The sequence below is a fragment of the Pseudochaenichthys georgianus genome, chromosome 14 (genome assembly GCF_902827115.2).
Source record: "Pseudochaenichthys georgianus chromosome 14, fPseGeo1.2, whole genome shotgun sequence".
In the NCBI taxonomy this organism is placed as follows: Eukaryota; Metazoa; Chordata; class Actinopteri; order Perciformes; family Channichthyidae; genus Pseudochaenichthys; species Pseudochaenichthys georgianus.
The window spans coordinates 22,924,765-22,946,779 of record NC_047516.1 but is presented as its reverse complement, the minus strand read 5'-3'; the positions used below and the strand labels follow the sequence as shown (position 1 = coordinate 22,946,779).

The 22,015-nt window shown below is 41.3% G+C and overlaps 1 protein-coding gene across 1 annotated transcript; it reads left to right on the top strand.

The window, feature by feature from the left end:
* Positions 1-747: 747 nt before the first annotated feature.
* On the top strand, positions 748-21,411 carry slc12a9 (solute carrier family 12 member 9). Its single transcript, XM_034099261.2, has 14 exons — positions 748-1,010; positions 4,770-4,988; positions 5,133-5,267; positions 5,841-5,978; positions 6,071-6,373; positions 6,741-6,848; positions 7,330-7,441; positions 8,477-8,634; positions 11,823-11,905; positions 14,428-14,552; positions 15,934-16,126; positions 17,626-17,800; positions 18,858-19,004; positions 19,463-21,411. Exons 2-14 carry the CDS (start codon positions 4,790-4,792, stop codon positions 20,293-20,295), a joined length of 2,709 nt encoding a protein of 902 aa, XP_033955152.1. The 5' UTR covers positions 748-1,010; positions 4,770-4,789; the 3' UTR covers positions 20,296-21,411.
* Positions 21,412-22,015: the final 604 nt, after the last annotated feature.

Genomic DNA, 22,015 nt, shown 5'->3' with positions numbered 1-22,015 from the left:
AGTCTATATAGCCCAACATGTCACACCGTACAAGGAAACCCGCCCAAAGAAAGATCACAGTTAATGGGGGGAAATTGAAGAAACCTTGGAGGGAGCAACAGAGGAGGATCCCTCTCCCAGGACGGACAGACGTGCAATAGATGTTGTGTGTACATTAAAAAGCACATAAACACATTTACAACATAGTCCAAATGCTTGAAAATGCAAGTGTCTTTAAATAATAATAAGATTAATCCAGTTGGATGTCAACAAAGAAGTAGTAAGGTGAGCATCAGACAGAACCACAGCAACAGGCAAGTAATTTACCATAGTTCATACCATGATGTGTACCATGGTACTATCAAAACTACAGAGGTACTTGTTCCATGTAACATTTCGTATGGATGTAACCCTTACTTGTCATCTCAGTTCCTGTTATATTGTGATCCTCTTCCTATGGACGTCATCTCTCGTCAGTAGTGCCCCCTGCTGTGAAGAAGAGCCATTACAGTCAGCCCACTGTATTTCAACGCCTGATGCTCACATACAGTTTGTTTGTGTAGGCCTACATGTTTTTTCTAAGTGCGTACATCAGACTCAACAACTGGTAAAACCACTTCATGAGCACTTATTGGAAGTCATCAATACATTATGTGTGATGTGACGGTTTATTTAAACAATGGGCGTGGTTATTTCAGACAAGCAGTAGCTTTGCGAATTTTTGTGGATGTTTTTGCCCTCCCCTTTTGGCAGTCACATGGTTCAGCTTCTGCTCTCCCGTGACACTTTTGAACACATAATAGGGAGACGAGGCGTGCCATGTCTCCTGTGTTGTTATTGGGCAGCACATCTTTCCCAGTATCTAACTCCCGGACTGCTCAGTCCTGTCATGTCCACCGGCCTGCTCTGGTCACATCTGACCGTCCACTGCGCATCTGACCCGGGACAGAGACTACCAGAGACATAGGGAGGAGAACCAGAGGGAGGGAGCCCCAACAAGAAGCAGGAAGTGTGTGAAACTGTGAGGGGAGGTAAGTTTCACTGTCCTCGGTGTTTCAGCGGATACAGGGTGCGTCTGGTGCTAAATGTCCTGGATGTTGCTGTATGAATGACACCCTGCACGAGCACTTCACATCGGCTGTGTAGTTTTATGACTGTCCGGCACCCCTTCCTGACCGAGAGCCTAAAAACGTAAACAAACATCTACCCAAGATGCAACCGCGACTGTTGTGGCGTATTATTAATTCACATTTCTACCACTTCTGTCTCGTTTAAATATGTAAAGTTTTAATGCCGCAGTTGCTCCACCCTGATGCTACGTAAAAGTGACGGAATCGGTGATTTATTTTGGTAACAGACTTGTTTCAAAAGTGGGGTGCGTGGACCCTGAAAGGGCCTTATTATTTAGATTTAGGAGGTCTGAATTAACATAAGAGAAATCAGCTCAGTGCAGCATGAATAGCATGTGCAACTTAAAGCATCACTGTCAATAAAAGGAACTAACAACACTATGGTGGATGTAGATCAATGTATGTACACAGTTGTCATTACTATACAACTTCCCCTTTTAAAACGCTGAAAATGCACTTGAATTTTACTCAAGACGTGTTAATGTGCAACTAGGGAAAACATACAAAACAGCCAATCCATTGAAAGATTATAAGTATACTTTTGGTGACCCAGTGGTGGATAGAAATGCATATTTCTACAGTATTTTATGGATATGTTCATACATCTGGAACATTATGTATGTGTCAATGACATGCCCGTCCAGTTCCTTATCCAACCAAACGTCTAGCTCAATGTCATTTAAAAGGAAAACATTGACACTTCTTAGCATCTTAAGTTTTTGGCATGTTTGCACTAAAGGACTTATATTTACAGATATTTGCTCCAAATGATGTGAAAATTGTTTCATTACATGAGTGTGTGATCCATGTGATAATTATGATGTTATGCTCCTTCATGACAAATCATGTTTTAAAACCTTTCTCGGAGTTCAGGTTTCCCCATCATGTGATTCATGCAGCTAATTACACAGTTGACTTTGGCAACAGCTTCAGTGATGAAATCTGTCTCCTTGAGAAAAGAATGACAAAGTCACATCTTAAAGAGAAAACAGCCCAGACACCTGGGCACAGTGGGGCATGCTCAGGCTGCTCAGCTGGGATGTGTGCATGTAAAAAGAGACAAGCAGCTGTGAATCAGGTGACTGCAAATACCAGACTGCGGTGTGAGCTGCAGCTTTCATTAAGAAGAGCGACTCGCAAACATCACTCACACGCTTTCTCTGGTTTCTTTTTTGTATTTTTCGCAGTAAGGTGGTGCGAAAAAGGGAAGTTCCTAACTGAATAGGTTACAATAGGTTACAATAAAATACTAATAAAGGACTGGCTTATCTAAAGCCAGTTGAGTAGCACTTGAAACGATTGGCTCTTTGAAACCTGATGTTCTTATATGATTCTGTTTTCTTCAAGGTTGTGTCTTCCTGGTCGAATGTACTTATTGTAAGTCGCTTTGGATAAAAGCGTCAGCTAAATGCAATGTAATGTAATGTAATGTAATAAAAGGATCATTCCAGAATTGGAGGACATTTCATGTCCCACATATACAAAATCAAATAATCCATGCCCAAAAAGCTAAAACATGCACTTGTTGTGTTAAATATACTTGTCTTGAGACAAGATGCATATAAAGTTGTAGAAAAAGTGGTTTCAAAATATTATTTAAAATATCAAATGGCTCTCGAACATCCCCTAAAATGGACTTTTTCTCTTGTCCCAGCTTCTTGGTGACCAACTTGCATGTCAAATATAACATTTAAAATAGGGTTTTTATTTACTTTTGTTGGTATTATTCTATTTGTCTCTTGTAATGGTAAAATCAATTTGTTAAATCACAAACACATTTTAAATAACAGTAATTTTACACTGAAGGTGTGTCCCTCAACATGCGCGCAACCCTGTTACCCAAACCTTTTTAGCTTGGCAGAGAGAGTGAAAAAACTGTTTTTTTCACATGACACAGTGGAAAGGACATCAGCAAGCCATGTGCTAGTGCCATGGGTAGACCAAAACTAAGTCCTCTCTTTTATTTGTTATATATTTCCAATCTTGTCACTCTTGAAGGAGTGTGGCACTCATACAAACGTAACCCTGTTACTCACATTATGAGACTAAAACTAATTAATTTCAAATGTATCTTTCTTTAGTTAAATATCTAAGTGTGTCCATTCCTTGACAATAGCATTACATTGTGCAGCTAGCATTAATTCCTGAGGTAAAAGCTCAAATTAGCATTGATTTGCAACCCTGTTACTATAATTAGAGTAACAGGGTTAATTCTTCATTGGAAAATATATATAAAATATTATCAAACAACATTTCTGTTGTCCTGAGTATTTATTTGTCACATTTATGTCATTGTCAAAAGTAATATAACCCTGTTACCTTATGCAACCCTGTTGCTCTAATTTCAACCCTGTTATTTTCTATTACAATAATACAATTAAACCAGTTTTATCCAAAAACTACATGAGTATTTAATTTAAATGTGACTTTCTTTACTTTTAGTAAAGAATGTATTGAAGAATATCTTTAGAAAATACTTTTTTCTGCTTAATGAGTATTTGTAACAGGGTTGCACAAAGCATGGCACACAACAAATAAAACATCTAATACAAAGTGTACATTTGATGCCTTAGCTGGGCAAATCCCTTTTTTTGATGGTTTATTATCTGTTTCTCCTAAATACATAACAACAAATAATAAAATAAAAGGTTCATTTTTCAAAAATGTTGGCGTCTAAATTGTCTTCCAATTCTGGAATGACCCAAAGCTAGTTTGAGATACAGGTAGGCACCTGAATGCTACAAAACTGGTTTCATTTCAATAGTATGTGTTTAGAGCCATGTGACGGTGAATCTGAAGTTTAGTCCTGTATTGTGTTATAGGTTTTTCTGCATGTAAATGGTCTGAAAAGGTACAATGTACCCGACATCTCTAAACGGTTGACCAATCACAACAGAGCCAGCCAGCTAACCAATCAGAGCAGACTTGGCTCTGGTTTCAGACAGAGGGTGAAAAGAGGTGCTGCAGCTCAGGCAGTATGAGGAAAAATAAAGAGCTTTTTGAACATTAAAACATGGAAACATGTCACAGTAGAGACACTACATTACATACTAATATGAACCTGGAAATTAGCATAACATGTCTTCTTTAAAAATAAGCACTTTGTTTTACGTGGAAGCTTTCACGTGCTGTAAAGGCTAAAAACATAACTTTGTGTGAGAAAGCAAACGGGTCACTTTGTGGCTTGTTGCTACATTTGAATTGAAACCGAATACATTGAGGATTATTTGGAACACTTACTTTTCTGTGAGACGAATAAATGGTCTCACTCAATGGTTTCCACAAATGGAAAAGGAGACCTGATCATGGGAGATTCATTATGTAATACATTTTCTTCTGGGGCCTTATGATGATAAACGTCTTTTTTTTTCAAACAGGCAAAATGTTACAGGCAATAACTTCAATTGGTGCTAATACAGTATAGATATGAAATAAGATACACATCTTACAAAAAGCGTAATACATTCTCTCATAAACAAAAGATAAGGGGTCGACTGAAATAACATAAATATGTCTAATAATAAGAAAATTGTCTGGGTGTCTGTTTTAGGATAATTCTTCCATCCAGTGATGTGAAAAACAAGCATGTTAGATTCTTTGCCTTTGAGGAGTTGAGTCACATCTGTTTAAAACCGGTCCTCATTCATTTATTTGTAACAGGGTAAGCAGTCATCTCAACCATGTCAAACGAACGCACCCCCCTGATGACCTCGGGGGTCTGCGGTCTGGCGGTGACCGCATGCGGCGGGAAGTCGGACGCGACCCCTGAATCCGGCTCTGGCACGCCAACAGTAGACCCGCGGAAACTGAACACATTTTTCGGGGTGATGGTGCCGACCGTCCTCTCCATGTTCAGTATCGTGCTGTTCCTGAGAACCGGTGAGCTATCATGCGTGTGTGTGCGGAGATCTGAAAAAGCAGTTTTGGGTGGAAGACAGTGGGTGTTTGTTTGAGTGCCTCACAATATAACTGAGTCATTGTGCTGTTCAGTGGTGACTAACGCTGATGTGATCTCTCCTGCAGGGTTCGTGGTCGGTCACGCGGGGCTGTTGCAGGGTCTATTAATGGTGATTGTAGCGTACACGATCATATCTCTCACAATACTCTCCATCTGTGCCATTTCCACCAACGGCGCTATACAAGGTGGTGGCGCCTACTGTATCCTTGGAGACCCAACGGTTGTTTTTCCACGAGTGTTAGTTGTGTTTTTCCAACAGATTCACTTATTTCAGGTGAAACATCCATCTTAAAAGGGCCTTATTATGCATTTTGGGCTTTCCCCCTTCCTGTAGTGTGTTGTATAGGTTTGTGTGCATGTAAATGGTCTGCAAAGGCTGAAATCCCAAAGTTCCATAGCTGCCTGAAACGACTCGATTGGGCTCCTTTGTTTACTTCCATAACCTCGCATACTGTAGGAACGTGCTTCTATTGGCAAGCACTTACACACATTGTAGGTGATAGGCTAAAGGGCAGGACATTACTAAAAGGTGGACCAATCCCAACAGAGCCGGCCAGCTAACCAATCAGAGCAGACTGGGCTCTGGTTTCAGACAGAGGGTGAAAAGAGGTGCTGCAGCACAGGCAGTATGAGAAAAATAAAGAGCTTGTTGAACATTAAAGCGTGGAGACATGTCCCAGGAGAGACACTACATACCGATATGAACCTGAAAATTAGCATAACATGTGCTTTTAAATTTAGGAGAAACATCAACCTTAACTAAATGTGCTCAGATATGATAAGTCGCTCTCTGGGCCCGGAGTTTGGAGGAAGCATCGGATTGATGTTCTTCTTGGCCAAAGTGTGTGCGTGTGGAGAATACGTTCTTGGTCTTGTGGAGGCGATACTTGACATATTCGGCTCTGATCCTGGTATGTTTTTGGTTCTGTTCCTCCACCTTTTTCCTTTAGGACTTGAGTTTTTAATGCGAGTATTCTCAGTTTGTCTTCTCCCTGTGTTATAGACTCGTCGGTGTCTCAGGGGGTGCGGGTGCTTCCTCAGGGTTACTGGTATGGGGTGCTGTACTCCTCAGTGGTCCTTCTGCTGTGTCTGCTCGTGTGTCTGGTTGGCGCCAAAATCTACTCCCGCACCTCCTTCGTCATCCTGATCTTGGTCACTGTGTCCTTGCTGTCTATTTTCATCAGTTCTGTGGCGGTCAAACCTCGTGATTTCGTCATCACTCACAAGGGATCTGGCAACGAGACCCTCCGATACAACGCCAGCTACACGGGCTTCAGCGTCACGACTCTGAGGAACAACCTGGGCTGTGAGTGTTGGGCCGTGAAGTTTAGTTTATTTGTTTATAGTGCCGTGGACAGTCCCCATTGATCCACTGTCACAAAGAGCAGTACATGGGGCAGCTTTAGCCAGCATTGCTAATCTCCAGCTGTTGTCCCCGGCCAGATGATAATAGACACCTTTTTAAAATCACAATACATCAACAGCATTAGTTATAAAGAAAGGATGAAAGACAAGTAGATACAGGCGAAAGGATAAAAGAGAACAATAACATGCAAACAATACTACATACATGTGGGTTTTGAGGATGTGAAACTCCAAACACAACTGAAGCTACATTTAGAAGCACCTATCAAAGGTTTCACTGTTGTTCCTCTTTTTGTTTCCGACTGCAGCTGCTTACTCTTTGGACTACAGCACCAACTCTGTCATGTCCTTTTCCACCGTGTTTGCCGTCATGTTCACCTGCTGCACCGGGATTATGGCCGGAGCCAACATGTCAGGTATAAGCTTGGTGTTATCTTCGAAGTTTAATCACATTGGAGAATGAACGCCCCAGGTGGAATTTAGCTGGAGTTCTTTTCCATTATCAAAACGCTTCTTTTACCTTTTAGGATTATATGTAGAGCTGCAATAATTTGACTTGTCAATTGACAAACAATGGAGTTATTTTTCATGCAGAAAAGTCGCACTTTTTATTCACAAAAGCTCAAACAAAGTGCTTCACAAACCAGAAACATAAACTATTAATAAACAACAACAACTCTAACCTCCCTCTGTTGTTTCAAAGTATAATTAAAAGACCAGTACATAAAGACCTGGGGGTACTAGAGGGTTCAAATGTTAAAAACATATCTGATAAATGAGGGCCAAGACCATTAAAAATCAATATGTCTACCACAATCACAACTCAGTAACCATGCATTGCACACACTATCGTGCAAACCCTGATGTTTGTTCTCACTCTGCCTGTTTTTTCTGTAGGAGACCTGAAGACTCCGAGTATCTCCATCCCTAAAGGCACCATCGTGGCCGTCTTCTACACCTTTGCAGTCTACGTCCTCATCTTCCTCCTGGTGGGCGCCACCTGTGACAGGTCTGAAGTGCTTCATAATAATGTCTGAACTGGGTTGGGAGGGTACATTTTTAAATATACTCCATTACAATTACTTGTGATTTTGTACTTAAAGGTGGGGTAGGTAAGTTTCAGAAACCGGCTCGAGATACACTTGTTGTTATATTCCATGGAATGCTCTTAACATCCCGATAGCAATGAATATCTGAAGTGCTTTGACAAAAAATCCATAAAAGATATCATCTGTGGAAGCTGTAGTACTGTAAAAAGTACAACCAATCATTTGAGCCGGCCCGGCTAAAGTAACTGGATGGCCTACCTGCCTGTCAGCCTTCCATCGGGGCACACACTTATCTCGTGCCCTCATTGGTCATGTGCGCGTTCGTGTGTGTTGGAGGAGGGGCTCTGTGAGGAAGTGGCAGATTTTTTCCGGCTGTGTATTTTCAAATTCTAGCGCACTCGAGCTGGTTTCTCCAAAATTACTTACCCCACCCATACAAGACAACAGTGCAATGTGACCTTAGTAAAGAAGAAACCAATAATCAAAAATAATTGTATTTTATAGGAAAACCTGCCTTTATTTCAGCATATTCAGGCAGTAGCCTACACACCAACAATGAAACACATGAGCACATACTACAGTTTAAAAAAGCAGAAATGAAATCTGAGCTGACAGAAAATTCTACGTTTTGGTTTAGGTGAACATATAGGTTCACCTACTGACTAAAAAACAGAACAAATGAACCAAAGAAAAAAAACATATAGCAGATTCAGGCAGTAGGCGTATAGATTCACACTTAAAATATTACCCTACAGTACAGCTAACAAAGGAGAAATACAATGTGCTCCTTTTACAACAAACACTACATGTTCTTTTTTAGTTTGTAGTACGAATAGTAATCTCCAATTTCTTTGAAATGTAACAGTTATCTGATTATGTATTTTCTAATGTAACTTTTTTTCTGTATCCTTAATACCGTTGCATGTAATCCGTTAAATCAGATGCATTAAAAAGAGGTCAACAATCAAATAAGCAGACGTTTGTTTCCTCTTTAGGACCCTGCTGATCCAGGATTATGGGTTCCTCCAGAGGATTAGCATCTGGTCTCCGTTAGTCACCGTTGGGATATACTGCGCCGCTCTTTCAGCGGCGATGTGCTCCATGATCGGGGCGTCCCGCATCCTCCACGCTCTCGCTCTGGATCAGCTCTTTGGTAGGTGTTTCTCACCATATACACTTCCAGTTTGGACACACCTTCACATCTCTATTTATTTAATTTGTTTCTACATTGTAGATTAATACTGAAGACATCAAAACTATAAAAGAACACATATGGAATTATCTAGTAAACAAAAAAGTGTTAAAAAAATCCAGAATATGATTTTTATTTTAGATTCTTCAAAGTTGTCCCCTTTGCCTTGATGACAGCTTTGCACACTCTTCTCTGTCAGCTTCATGAGGTCGTCACCTGGAATCAATCAATCAATCAATGTTTATTTATATAGCCCAATATCACAAATGTTACATTTGTCTCAGTGGTCTTCACAGTGTGTACAGAATATCAGTATGACAATACGACACCCTCTGTCCTTAGACCCTCACATCGTACAAGGAAAAACTTCCAAAGAAAACCCACAGTTTAAAGGGAAAAATGGGAGAAACCTCAGGGAGAGCAACAGAGGAGGGATCCCTCTCCCAGGACGGACAGACGTGCAATAGATGCCGTGTGTAAAATGAAAAGATAATACATTTGCAACATAGGTAGTCCAAATGTTTGGAAATGCATGTGTGTATAATAGGAAGATGAATCCACGAGGATATCCATCCAGGACCTATGATCCAGGACCACAGCCACGACTCGCGATCCAGCGCTCGCGATCCAGGACACAGGACCGCAGGATCATCTATGACTCCGGATCCCAGCGTATATAGACGCCAAAAAGAAAGACATTTGGGAAAGCTGGGTTAATCGGAACATGAGTGTACACGGGTATAGACAGAGAGAAGGAAGAAGTAAGATGTCCCCCGACAAACTAAGCCTATATCAGCAAAACTAGGGGCTGAATCTAATCAGCCCCAACTATAAGCTTTATCAAAAAGGAAGGTCTTAAGCGCACTCTTAAAAACGGATAGGGTGTCTGCCGCCCGAACACAAACTGGAAGCTGATTCCACAAATGTGGAGCTTGATAAGAAAAGGCTCTGGCTCCCATTGTACTTTTAGAGATTCTAGGAACAACCAACAACCCTGCATTCTTGGAACGCAATGCCCTAGTAGGACAGTAGGGTATAATGAGTTCTTTAAGGTAAGATGGCGCCTGCCCATTAAGGGCTTTGTAGGCGAGAAGAAGAATTTTAAATTCTATCCTGTGTTCTATAGGGAGCCAGTGTAAGGCAGCCGGAACAGGAGTAATGTGGTCCCTTTTCCTAACTCTGGTTAGTACACGAGCCGCAGCATTTTGAATCAGCTGAAGCGACTTGATTGACTTCTTGGTACTCCCTGATAATAAAGAGTTACAATAATCCAGCCTAGAAGTAAGGAATGGTTTTCAATGAACACGTGTGCCTTGTCAAGAGTCCATTTGTGGAATTACTTTCCTTCTTAATGTGTTTGAGACCATCAGTTGTGTTGTGCAGAGGTGGTACTATATATATATATATAATAATAATACATTTAATTTTTAAAGCGCTTTTCCTGGTGCTCAAAGACACTTTACATAAAATCAGAAACGGTACAAACAAACAGTAGTCCAAATCCAAGTGCGAGTAAAGTGGGTTGTTGATCAGCTAGGATGAATAAGTGAGTTTTGAGAGGGTTGGCCTTTCAGATTTGACTGGGAAGGGAGTTCTATATATCCGTTTTTTTTACTTTGTTTATTGGGTTTTTTCAACAGCATACAGTTGTTCTATCAGAGCATGTATCAAAAGTAGGTAAAGACATCTTCACTTTATAGGTAGAGTAACAATGTAAATACTGCTTAACACCAGGGCAAACAAAATCCCACACAGACAGAAGAACAAAAAAACAAAGAAATAAATCAGCTAAAACAAAAATGTCAATAATAAACAATACATGTCAGTACGGCAGCACCTCCTCCCCGCGACTACCCGTCCAGTGTTGGGACCCCTCCAAAATGCAAAAGTTTAATCAGGAACGATTGGGAAATGTATCCATATTTTCCTAAACTTATTTTTTCACGCCCTGGCTCAAGGACGGACAAAAGAAGGAGACCACACATGATTCATATTCAATTTAAAGTACATTAATTTAAAGAAACGAAGTTAACTATGAAGTCAGTTAATCAGTAATGTGTGTGGGTGTGTACTACACACTGCATCAGTATATAAAGCAAAGACAAACAAACCAAGATCCAGTAGAGCCAAGCAACCCAAGAGGAGAGAGAGGGTCCTTCTCAGGTCGATTATTTTAATTTCCTCGCTCCTCGGTCCTCGGTCTCACCGGAAGTTGATTTGTCTGCGCCATCTTGAGTACCGTCCCATGGCGCTTATTTCTGCCGGAGGAGCGAGGAGCGATAATGGAGGAGCGATAATCGAGGAGCGATAATCGAGGAACCACCAGACCATCCTCCGATGAAATCCACAGACACTCGCCCCGCCCCCTTACTGTGTATCGCTCACTGATTGGACGATGCAGTGCATGCACTGATCTGATGCTTCTTGACATGAGAGCAGTTTCCCAGCGGAGTGAAGAAAATACATGAAACTCACGAGAGTCACTCCTCAGTCTATAGTGTGTTTTGTTTCAATTCATGTATCATTTAGTTACAAATATGTGATATATCTGAACAACAAAGTGGTAAAAAAAAATGTTATTCATTTATTGGAAACATTTTCGTGATCGCTTTTTTCGTTTATACATTTTAAGAATGGCGTTTATCTTTTTTGAGAATGAGTTCTTATTTTATTTAATGTATTCGGGTCTACAACAGATGATACAAATGTTTGTGTAAGTAAATGTGTACTAACAGAGGCGGGGGTGTTTGTGAAAATAACGGGGACAGAGCTGCTGTCAGACGAACAGCTGTGCGGCGTCATCACAAACTTCAGGTGGCGCTCCGGAAGAAAGGACGTCCCATTGCTCTTAAAACTCATTTCCCTGCTTCTCGTGGTTTCCTTGCGTCTCTCCATGCTTCCCTGGTGGGAGGGACTAAACGCAGGGAAACGACGCAAGTGAGGGACGCAAGGATTCCATTTAATCGACCTGAGAAGGACCCAGAGACTGACTGCTCAGGCACCCATACTATGCAGTTAACCAAAATCAGGTGTCCGCAATCTCTCCTGATTGCGGGAGTGGCTAACCAGGGAATTGGGTCTGAGGCCTAGAGGGCCGTCACAATATCCATCTTCTCCAGTCGTCTAACAGCTGATTGTTTCCCTCTCAGGTCTGCCTTTAGCTCCAGCTACCATCACATCGAGCTCGGGGAATCCCTGGGTGGCCGTGTTGTACACCTGGGGACTCGCACAGGTGAGTTTGTGACCTGCTGTGTAGTTTTTTTATTTTGTTATTAAAGTTTTTATTTATGAACATACATGGTACATAGCTCCAGTGGCGTAACAAGGTTGTGATTGGCCCCGGTGCAAATATTGTTTTGGCCCCCCCATCGCCCCAAACATAAGCGCACGCTGATGCGCTCACACACACGGAAATACACTCTCTCTTGTCCTTTCTCTTTTGAGAGCCGCTCTTGTGCTTTGGTTTGCTGTACATTATAAATGCAAGCTATTATATTTTTTATAATGCTGCCGAACTTGCTGCTGCTAGCTACAGTACAGTACAGGTTGATTAAACGGTTCGCTCGTCACGCAAGGTATCATATGACATGAAAGGGAGCAAGGTCATTGGACAGACAAATTAATTTAGGTTGCTTGGTTACTTTGAAGACTGCGTGAACTGGTCAATGCCATTGGGGCCCCAACATTTTTTTTTTTAAATATATTAAAAAAAATACATAGGCTACTTACATTGTATTATATTTGATCTTGAAACAGTTCATATTTGAGCTTACGGTTAATGTTACTTGTGATTGTAAAACACATAGTAAAACAAATAGTAAGTAAATATCGTGAAAATAATTTCTCTCAGTTGCGTCCCCCCCATTTTAAAAATCTCACCTGCGCCCCTGGTTAAGCCCCACGGACCCGGTTCCGGGGCCGAAATCACGTAATTTGCAGGAAACAACGTCTAAGGAACCTTAATATTTAATAAACTATGTGAATGCAACAGAGGCATGACACCAGACCAATCAGAGAGTTGCATGGAAATAAACGTGTGCTTGTGTCATTCAAGCTCGGCTCTGTGTGTGTGGCAATAGCGCATTTAGTGAGAGGGAGAGAGAGGGACCTGTGCCAGCAGGGACCGTGTTGTTAGCATCTGGTTAGCTAACTGCACTAACGGACATAAGGAGCTGTTTGTTCCACAACAAGCTGGAGGAGGGTCCTCTCCTCTCAGACTGAGAGATTCAGGTGAGCTAAAGGACTCTCTGAGTGTTTAGATAGTTCACTTTAGTCTTGCATTCACACCTAATAGTCCGCTTCTCTGGTGCGCACCAGACCCCCCGGACCCCCCTAGAGGAGGTGAGGTTCGTAAAATATAGCACTTTACCCCTGCCTATATGCCATGAGCTGTTTATCGAGCCTTCATGCATTCATCACTTCACGACTCGACTACTGCAATAGCATCCTCTACGGCATACCATCCAACCTCCTCAATAAACTCCAACATATCCAGAACTCTGCTGCCCGCCTCCTCACTCACACCCGCTCCCGATACCACATCACTCCCGTCCTCCAGAACCTCCACTGGCTCCCCGTCCGTCAAAGAATCAACTTCAAAGTCCTCCTCATTACTCACAAAGCCCTCAAAAATCAGGCCCCCCCCTACCTCACAGACCTGCTGCACCACCACGCCCTTTCCCGCTGCCTCCGCTCATCAGAAGCCAACCTCCTATCCATCCAGAGCCTTCTCCGTCGCTGCTCCCTCCCTCTGGAACTTACTCCCACAACCCATCAGAGACTGCCCTGACCTCACCACCTTCAAAAAACTCACAAAAACTCACCTCTTCAATCTGGCTTTTAATGTGTGATTGTTTTTGTATTATTTGACTTTAACTTGAACTATATATTTATTTGTTGTTCCTTCCTTTTCTTTTCCCTTCACTATATCTGTAAAGCGTATTTGAGCACCTGTAAAAGCGCTAACAAATTAAATCTATTATTATTATTCATTGTAACAGTCGCGGGTGTACTGTGTGTGCGTGTGGGGAGTGTTGCAGTAGAAAATTCCACTGTATCGCCGCGGCCACCACCACTGTGGGCTAAGCCCCGAATGTTTTCAGGTCCAGGCGACGCCCCTGGTTTTCACTATAAGTACAAAATACTTTTTGGACGGACACTATAATTTACAGTTTTTTACCATGTGCAATCTGAATTTTCTTTAAAATAAAAAACATCTATATTGATTCTGACTTTTCTACATCCAACTCACAGGTTTATCATTACTTTGAGAAAAAAGATTATTAATTTAACCCTTTGAGAAGGGAAGATGTGGTCATTTGTTCTGGGAATGTCATTTTCGAGCCTGAGACCTGAAAAACAGGCTTGGGGCCTAACCGGTTAAGTGTTCCTGGTTAAAAGAAAATGGAACAATACAAAGGTGTAAGATCATTCAGACGCTACAGTGATCATAAAATAAAAAGAATAACAACAAATGATGCTTGATTAGAATAATTGTACAAAGGCCCTTTTGTGAGAGTACAGTCAGGCTACTAGTTAGAGTCAGGTATTCCACAAAGTAATCCCTATTTCCTAGATCCACCTCTACCCCTCATGCTTACCAACATAACCTCACATGATGCTGTTTCACTCATCAGAGCCTTCCATTCGTTACATGTTGGGATTGTGGGTGCTTTCCAGTGTGCTGTGTAGTTGTTTTTCAGAGTTACCACTGGTGTCCTAATCTGTGTTTGTGTGTGTGTGTTTGTGTTTCAGTGTGTAGTGTTTGCAGGTCAGCTCAATGCTGTAGCGAGCCTGGTGACTGTTTTCTATCTGCTTGCCTACGCTGCTGTTGACCTGGCCTGCCTGGCTCTTGAGTGGGCATCTGCACCGAATTTCAGGTAATTAAAGATCAATCACTATTAGAAGAAAGTAAATGCGATTTTATATCTCAACATCCTGTTATTGAATCTAGTGGTGTAGTTACATTTTCAGAATATAAATTGTACACAAAAACAGGTGGTGAGGAACTAATATATCCACATTTAATGCTAAAATAAGAATATATTTTAGGATATTAGTTCAGAAAATGTTACATATTCATAGCACCATAGGGACACTTAAAGGTCACCTATCATGCTATTTTTAGGCAATAGCATAGGTCTCAGATATATAAAAATATATAAAAAACATGTCTATGAAGGGTTTTTCTCAAAATACCAAACAGATCACCCATTCTAGCCATGCCTCATATCCCTCTATTTCACTTCATGTTTCAAAAGTGCAGATTTTGGGTATAAAGCTTTTTAAAAAAAAAAGATTTAAAAAAAAAAGAGGGGTCTGAGCTCATGCGGGGCCTTGCAGCTACTGTCTAAACTAAATACTGCCGTGATGAAACGCCATATCATGGATTATCAAGGATTCTCTCTGAAACAGTATGGAGCTCAAAGGCTTTCTCTCTTGCCGGTTATACCACAAGGTGAGTTCCTTTTTATGTCCTGCTTTATCCAGTACAGGTTAGCTCTGAGTGTTAGCGATGCTAATGTAAACATGCACCGACTATATTACGTCCAAAACAGTCAGGCATTGTTTCTGATAGCAACGTTTCTGATTGGGCTGTGGGTGTAAAACCAGCCTACATTTCCGATATTACGTCATATCGGACGCAAATCTGGATCAGCTCCGTTGTACCCCCGTTTTTAGAGATTTGGGTGCGAAAAAAGAGAGGGTTTTATTTTCTGACACTGCGTGAGTTCCCCGACACACCGGGGACACATGTTTATGTATAAAATACATCACAAAGTCCATTTTGCATGATAGGTCCCCTTTAAGAAAAATAAATGGTAGTAGCATAAGTTTTCATCTTTTTAAAGGTTAAAAAAACCACAATTTAAAGACAGATGTGGTTCTTAAAGGAGCCATATTGTGCTTTTGGGGATTTTCTATGTACCAGATATATACAGTAGGTCTTTGTGCATGTTAATGATCCACAAAGGGTTACATGATACAGTAGAGGCACAACATGAACCTGATAATGGGCATAATAGGTCCCCTTTAACAATATACACGTTAACAACCCAATCATTCTCACATGGATTTATAACCGTTATATATTAAGTGGCCCTCTGGTAGCGAGGAACATTTGTTTGTGGCCCTCCCTATCCTCAAAGTTGCCCATCCCTGATATATATTATTGTACAGTAAAGTCATGTTTATCGTCTCTCTCTGCTTCTGTTTTCGATGTGTCTGGCGACCTCAGTGTTTTGCCTCTGTGTTCAACAGACCCACCTTCCAGCTGTTCTCGTGGCACACCTGCCTGCTGGGCATCATGAGCTGCTTGGTGATGATGTTCGTCATTAACCCCATGTACTCGTCAGGCAGCATCGTGCTCCTGCTGCTGCTGCTGCTCTTCCTCCACTACAAATCGCCCACCAGCAGCTGGGGCTACATCAGCCAGGCGCTCATCTTCCATCAGGTATCTCCAACAAAGTCAAAGTCAACTTTATTATGTACAGACAGAGAGATCGAAATACCGTTTCCCACTATCCCGAATATAAAAACAAAAATGTATATACATATAAATATATATATATATACTCAATCAAAGACACATTTTTAAATGTGCAATAAAAACACAACAATTAATATTTACAAAACAAGGATATATGTTTGGAACTATAACATTTGTTTTGATTTAAATGTATTTACGTTTAGTTAATGCGTTTGCTAGTTTTATTTTAGTTTCAGTTTTGACTTTGTGTCTTTATTAAACAATGCACAAACAACGTTAATCTCGGTAGGAGAAAATACGCCAGATTTGAGCTAACAGCTAATGGTGCTGGCGAAGTCCATAGGGACTTGGCTTGGCAACTGAAAGGGCCCCAGTTCAAGTCCCGGCAAGACCAAGTGCTACCGAGGTGTCCCTGAGCAAGGCACCGTTCCCTACACTGCTCCCCGGGCGCCGTTCATAATGGCAGCCCACTGCTCCTAACACTAGGATGGGTCAAATGCAGAGAAACCATTTTGTTACATAGTACCTGTAGTGTAATGATAATAAAAGTGCAAAAAAAAAACAGATCAAAATCATTAATATATCAATTCAAATGTTTTATTTCTTTTTATTAGGGCCAGGTTACAATGTCTCAGAAGTATCACATACTACTGTAAATAAATAGATTTGGTTTAACTTTTAAATGGCATTTAAGTGGTTCAATGTGAAGAGGGTTGACAACATTCATGCTGTCTTCTTTTAATTATTGTTAAAAAAACAATATTATTATTATTTTTTGTGTATAATTGTTTTTTTATTGAGTGAGTGGGGGTTAGAAAACCTTAAGTCTTTAGTATCAGTTTTAGTTTTCGATATTAACCCTGATCTGGATCCACACACAGGGTGTTTCTCAATCTCAAGGAAGGATGCTCCAGAGCCACTATTTCAAGGATGCTAGGTCATGGAGTCCCGCCGAAGGACTGTTCCAATGTCCAGGCTCCTTGTAATTCTACCGAGCCCGGTGTCCTTCGTTGCGGGACATTTCGAGGCTGCACGGTCTTGAAAAAAAAATCCCCACAATGCTTTGCGCACGGACCAAATTACCAAAGCTTTGCCGGAAATCGTAGAATGGTGGAACAGGCCAACAGGTGTGCAGGTGTGCATCATTTCAGAGGCCCCGCCTTAAATGGAGTGCGATTTCCACCAAAGATTTTGGAAATTGGTCCGTGCGCAAAGCATTGTGGGGATGTTAAGACCGAAGGATACACATGTGCAGCCTCGCAATTTCCCCCAACGAAGGATGCCGGCCTTGGTAGAATTCCAAGCGTCCTGGACATTGGAACAGTCCTTCGGTGGCAGTCGATGACATAGCATCCTTGAAATAGTGGCTCTGGAGCAGCCTTCCTCGACATTGAGAAACACCCACACACTAATAAACAGACGTGCCACACAGAGTCAACAACGCTCTCCTCCTCTTGCTTTAGGTGCGTAAGTACCTGCTGATGCTCGACGTGAGGAAGGACCACGTGAAGTTCTGGCGGCCGCAGATATTGCTGATGGTGGCCAACCCTCGCTCCTCCTGCCAGCTCATCCTCTTCATCAACCAGCTGAAGAAGGGCGGCCTGTATGTTCTGGGCCACGTGCAGCTGGGAGATCTGGGTAATTCTCTCTGTGGACGGTCTGGCCATCTGCAGCCAACTATTACATTATTCTTATCTGTGGACGTTTAGCAGCCGACTGGAACTCACCTTTTGGCCTTTTTTATGAGTCTGGAAGCCTTTTGCTGAAACATCCAATCACCTTCATCTGATTATTTGTATCACTGAGCCTGAGAGCACATGATGAGCAGGAGATATTAAAGATTGAAGTCCATCATGGAGCCTTTCACTTTCCATCTGCTACTCCTCGTGCATTATTAATAAACAAGTATCCTCCGTATCAATGTTACATCAGAGTTTAAAGCAGCCACATGTCCAGCTACTTGCTTATATTTGCTAAATGGTACACTCCAACTGTAAAAAACGATATAATGTGTAACAGAACCAACATATTTTAGAGAGCAGAGCTGATGTATTCTTTTATTCATGCATTAACTCACAGTATACCTGTTTTTCTGCCCCCTGGTGAACACTAGGGTACATTGCAAAGTCTATGAACAATACAAAAAAAACATTTAGTTAATTTTTGCTACTCGAACCGGACCTTTTATGTAAATCAATTAATGACATTGCATTTAATTTAGCTGACACTTTTATCCTGAGTCTTACCACAAGTGCAATAAACCATATTGTAACCATTGTAATTGCTGGTGCATTAGTTTAAATGGGCTAAACTCTTTAAGTGCTCACAATAGTTTGTAATATATATTTTATTTGAATGGTGTTTCAAAATAACTAATTAAATTACCTTTTTGAAATGTTAAATTCAAGTTCAACTAGACTAAATTGATCAAATCTACCTCAACCATATACAACAGTAAGATCCTACTTGTGCAACGATGCATCTCTATTAACAATTAGTCTTGTGATGAATATTATATATATATTAATGCTATAATTATGATTTATGAGCTTAAATTAGATTATATGCAGGATTTTTACTTTGAATTGATTATTTTAATGTTTTTCCAAAGTATAAATAACCTTTTCTTTACAATTCTGGTGGAAAAAACTGAATTTTAAGTAGTATTGCATCTGATTTCTTTCCTGCGTTACAGACTCCCTGCCTTCAGACCCGGTGCAGCAGCAGTATAACTTCTGGCTGCGTCTGGTTGATAAACTCGGGGTGAAGGCCTTCGTAGATCTGACGCTGTCTCTCTCCGTCAGACAGGGGACTCAGCACCTGCTGCGCATCACCGGCCTCGGTAAACTCTCCTTCCTCTCCTCATCTCAAAGACTCAAAATTCAAAGGTGTAGAAATGGCAATGAAATTCTTCTGACCTGAGCTCCTCCAACAATGCAACATATATAATAAAATACAAAATTCAAAGTAGTGCAAAAAGTCTACATACATATCAATAGAATATGATATGTACAAGAACTGAATATGAAATTAAATAATGTAGATTAAGACTAAATTAAATACGGTTTATTGCGTTCATCTCTGTTCCCAAATTCAGTCCATAAAACCATACTTGTAGCCACAGACTGAAAAACTCTCATACACAATGTAAAAACATTTTAAAACACGACAAAATAGAAAACCCCAATTTAGAAAACACAGACTGATACGTCTTATACGTGGTATGCAAAAGCACGGGAGAACAAGTAGGTCTTTAAACGACATCACAACACTAACTGTACTTCTCTTTCCCTCTACAAGGTGGCATGAAACCCAACACCCTAATTTTGGGTTTCTATGACAGCTGCACCCCTGAAGACTTCTTCCTCCAAGACTCTGCTTTCTGTGACGCTTCTATGGAACTAGGGAGTGAGGGCGAATATAATTTCGGGGTAGATTTGCCGTCGTTACAGGCCCATTTCCCCCCGGTCCGACATGTGGAGAGCCCCCGCTGGCTGTCCCCAGAGGAGTATGTGGGGATCATTTCAGACGCCATTAAAATGAACAAGAATGTGTGTGTCGGGCGCTATTTCTTCCAGTTGGAGGGTGAGGATAAGGACAGTAAAGTGGATGGGTCGGAGCGCACGATCGATGTGTGGCCGCTCAACCTTCTGCAGCCGGGCAGCCGAGACTACGAGGACGTGTGCAGCCTCTTCCTGCTGCAGATGGCCTGCGTGCTCAACATGTCCAACAAATGGCGCCACGCGAGGATGAGGATCTTCCTGAATGTGGAGACTGAGTCCAGCGACCAGGGCTGGGTGGTGAACGAAGAGACGTTTAGAGAGCTGCTGAGGAAGCTGAGGATCAGGGCGTCGATAAAGATCGTGCCGTGGGACTCTGTGGTTCAGCATCACCTCCAACCCGAAGAGGAGGCGGCTAAACAAGCTCTGTCCGAGGACTTCCTGTTCGCAGTGAACAGTATGTTGATGGAGCACAGCTCGCAGGCCGCTGTTCGCTTCCTGTATTTACCTCGACCCTCTCCGCAGCGCAGCCAGAATCGACAGTACCTGGCTCAGGTGGAAGCAGTAACCAATAGTTTGGGGCCAACGCTTCTGATTCACGGCGTCACCCCTGTCACATCCACTGATCTGTGAGCATGAGCTCAGTGTGTATTGATATTGTACGTGCAGCAGAGGCTTATCTATGCACGTTTAAACTCTGGCCCTATTTACACATAATGCACCGTTGGTAACCGTTACTATACGTCCACTTACTGCAGCTTTTTCTGTTGCTATCAAGCTTACAAAAGGTCAACAGTCAAGTGCATTTCTTTATTACGCCCCTTGAGGAGTTGCATTCAAATAGTTAAAGTAAAATATACTTCAAATGGATTGTTGATCGAGCCATGAAATGGAGGAAATACTTACTTTATGGGCGTGATTTATGTGGATATAACCTCTTGTCTGCATTATATTATCTTAGGCGGGAATAAAAAATGTGTCTGAGTCTTTGGAAAAAAACTCAATTTGTTTTGATGAATACGGGTTGTCTAGGATTTAATATTCATTTATATAACATTTCGGGGAGGAAATTATGATATTGTGATTACAAGTTGGGGAGACATATTTACCTGGTTCAGTTTCTTAAAAGTATTTTGTTAACGCATAGTAATTTATTTTTTCCGATCTTCTTTTTTAAGCTTTCTTTTAATTTATTACATTTCTGCTGGTTGCTGGACCAAGTGATTCCTTTTTTAGTTTTGGTTTTTAGTTTAATTTAATAATTTTATTATGTGGAAATCTCTAGCCGTCAGAAGGGAACTGTTTTGTACATTTGACCTCAGAATTATAAACAACAGTTCTTGCTGTTGTGCGTGCGTGCGGACGTGCGTACTTGAAAAATAAACTGGGATGTTGTGCTTCATGATGCAAAAAAGGGGTTACACTGATGGTGAGTCTGTGTTACTTGTTAAGTTTGGGACCAACAATGATACCAACCAAAGCAACATGTATTATCACCCATTCACAAATCACAGAATGAAAAGTTAAACCTGTATTGTTTAGGTTTTGTTTTGTGCCACCCGCCATTTCAATGTTGAGACAAAGCATAAAGAGTCATGTAAACTGTAACAGTCATTATTAGATGTGCAAATTACACTGCTGGTTGTCATTGTGGTAAATATATGCAAAATGTACTCTGTCACTGTCATACTGTAAAATCCTATCAGAAAATATGTATTTAAAAGATTGCTTTAATGCAATACAAACTGATTGTGTCCGAACGTCTGTCATGTTTAATAAGATAAATACTAATCTAAGAATTGAGATTGAAGTAATGTATACAGATGCGTAAAAACTTGATGCAATAATTGAAGATACATAAATATACAAAAGAGAATGTGCATGTATAGTTCAGGCTAATTATTACAGAATAGTAGATTGGAGTAAACCTCATGTACAGTACCATAATAGCCTAAATGTAGCTATCGAACGTCAGTCAAAAATGTAGCTTAAGTGCAGATGCAGTCACATGACTAATCCTCCTTTTCAACAAGCGTATCCTTGCATACTCTTTTATAATATTTGTCGGCTTCTGCTTTATTTCGTAGCTTTCTGATGAACGTTAACATACGAAACCAGTCTGGCAGCAGTATTGTGAGAGCAATGTTCTGTAAGGTGATGGGAAAGAGGGGAAAACAAGATGTTATAAGATATCGCAGCAGCTGACGGTTGGTAAGTGATCACAGCCTCTCGTTCCTCTGACCTGGAGAGCGTGGGACAGAGAGCCACTGGTGAAGCTGGAGAGACCCACAGTGTTCAGGGCCTCGCGGACGAACCCTGAGGAACTCCTCACGAAGCAGTTGGCTGTCCGGTT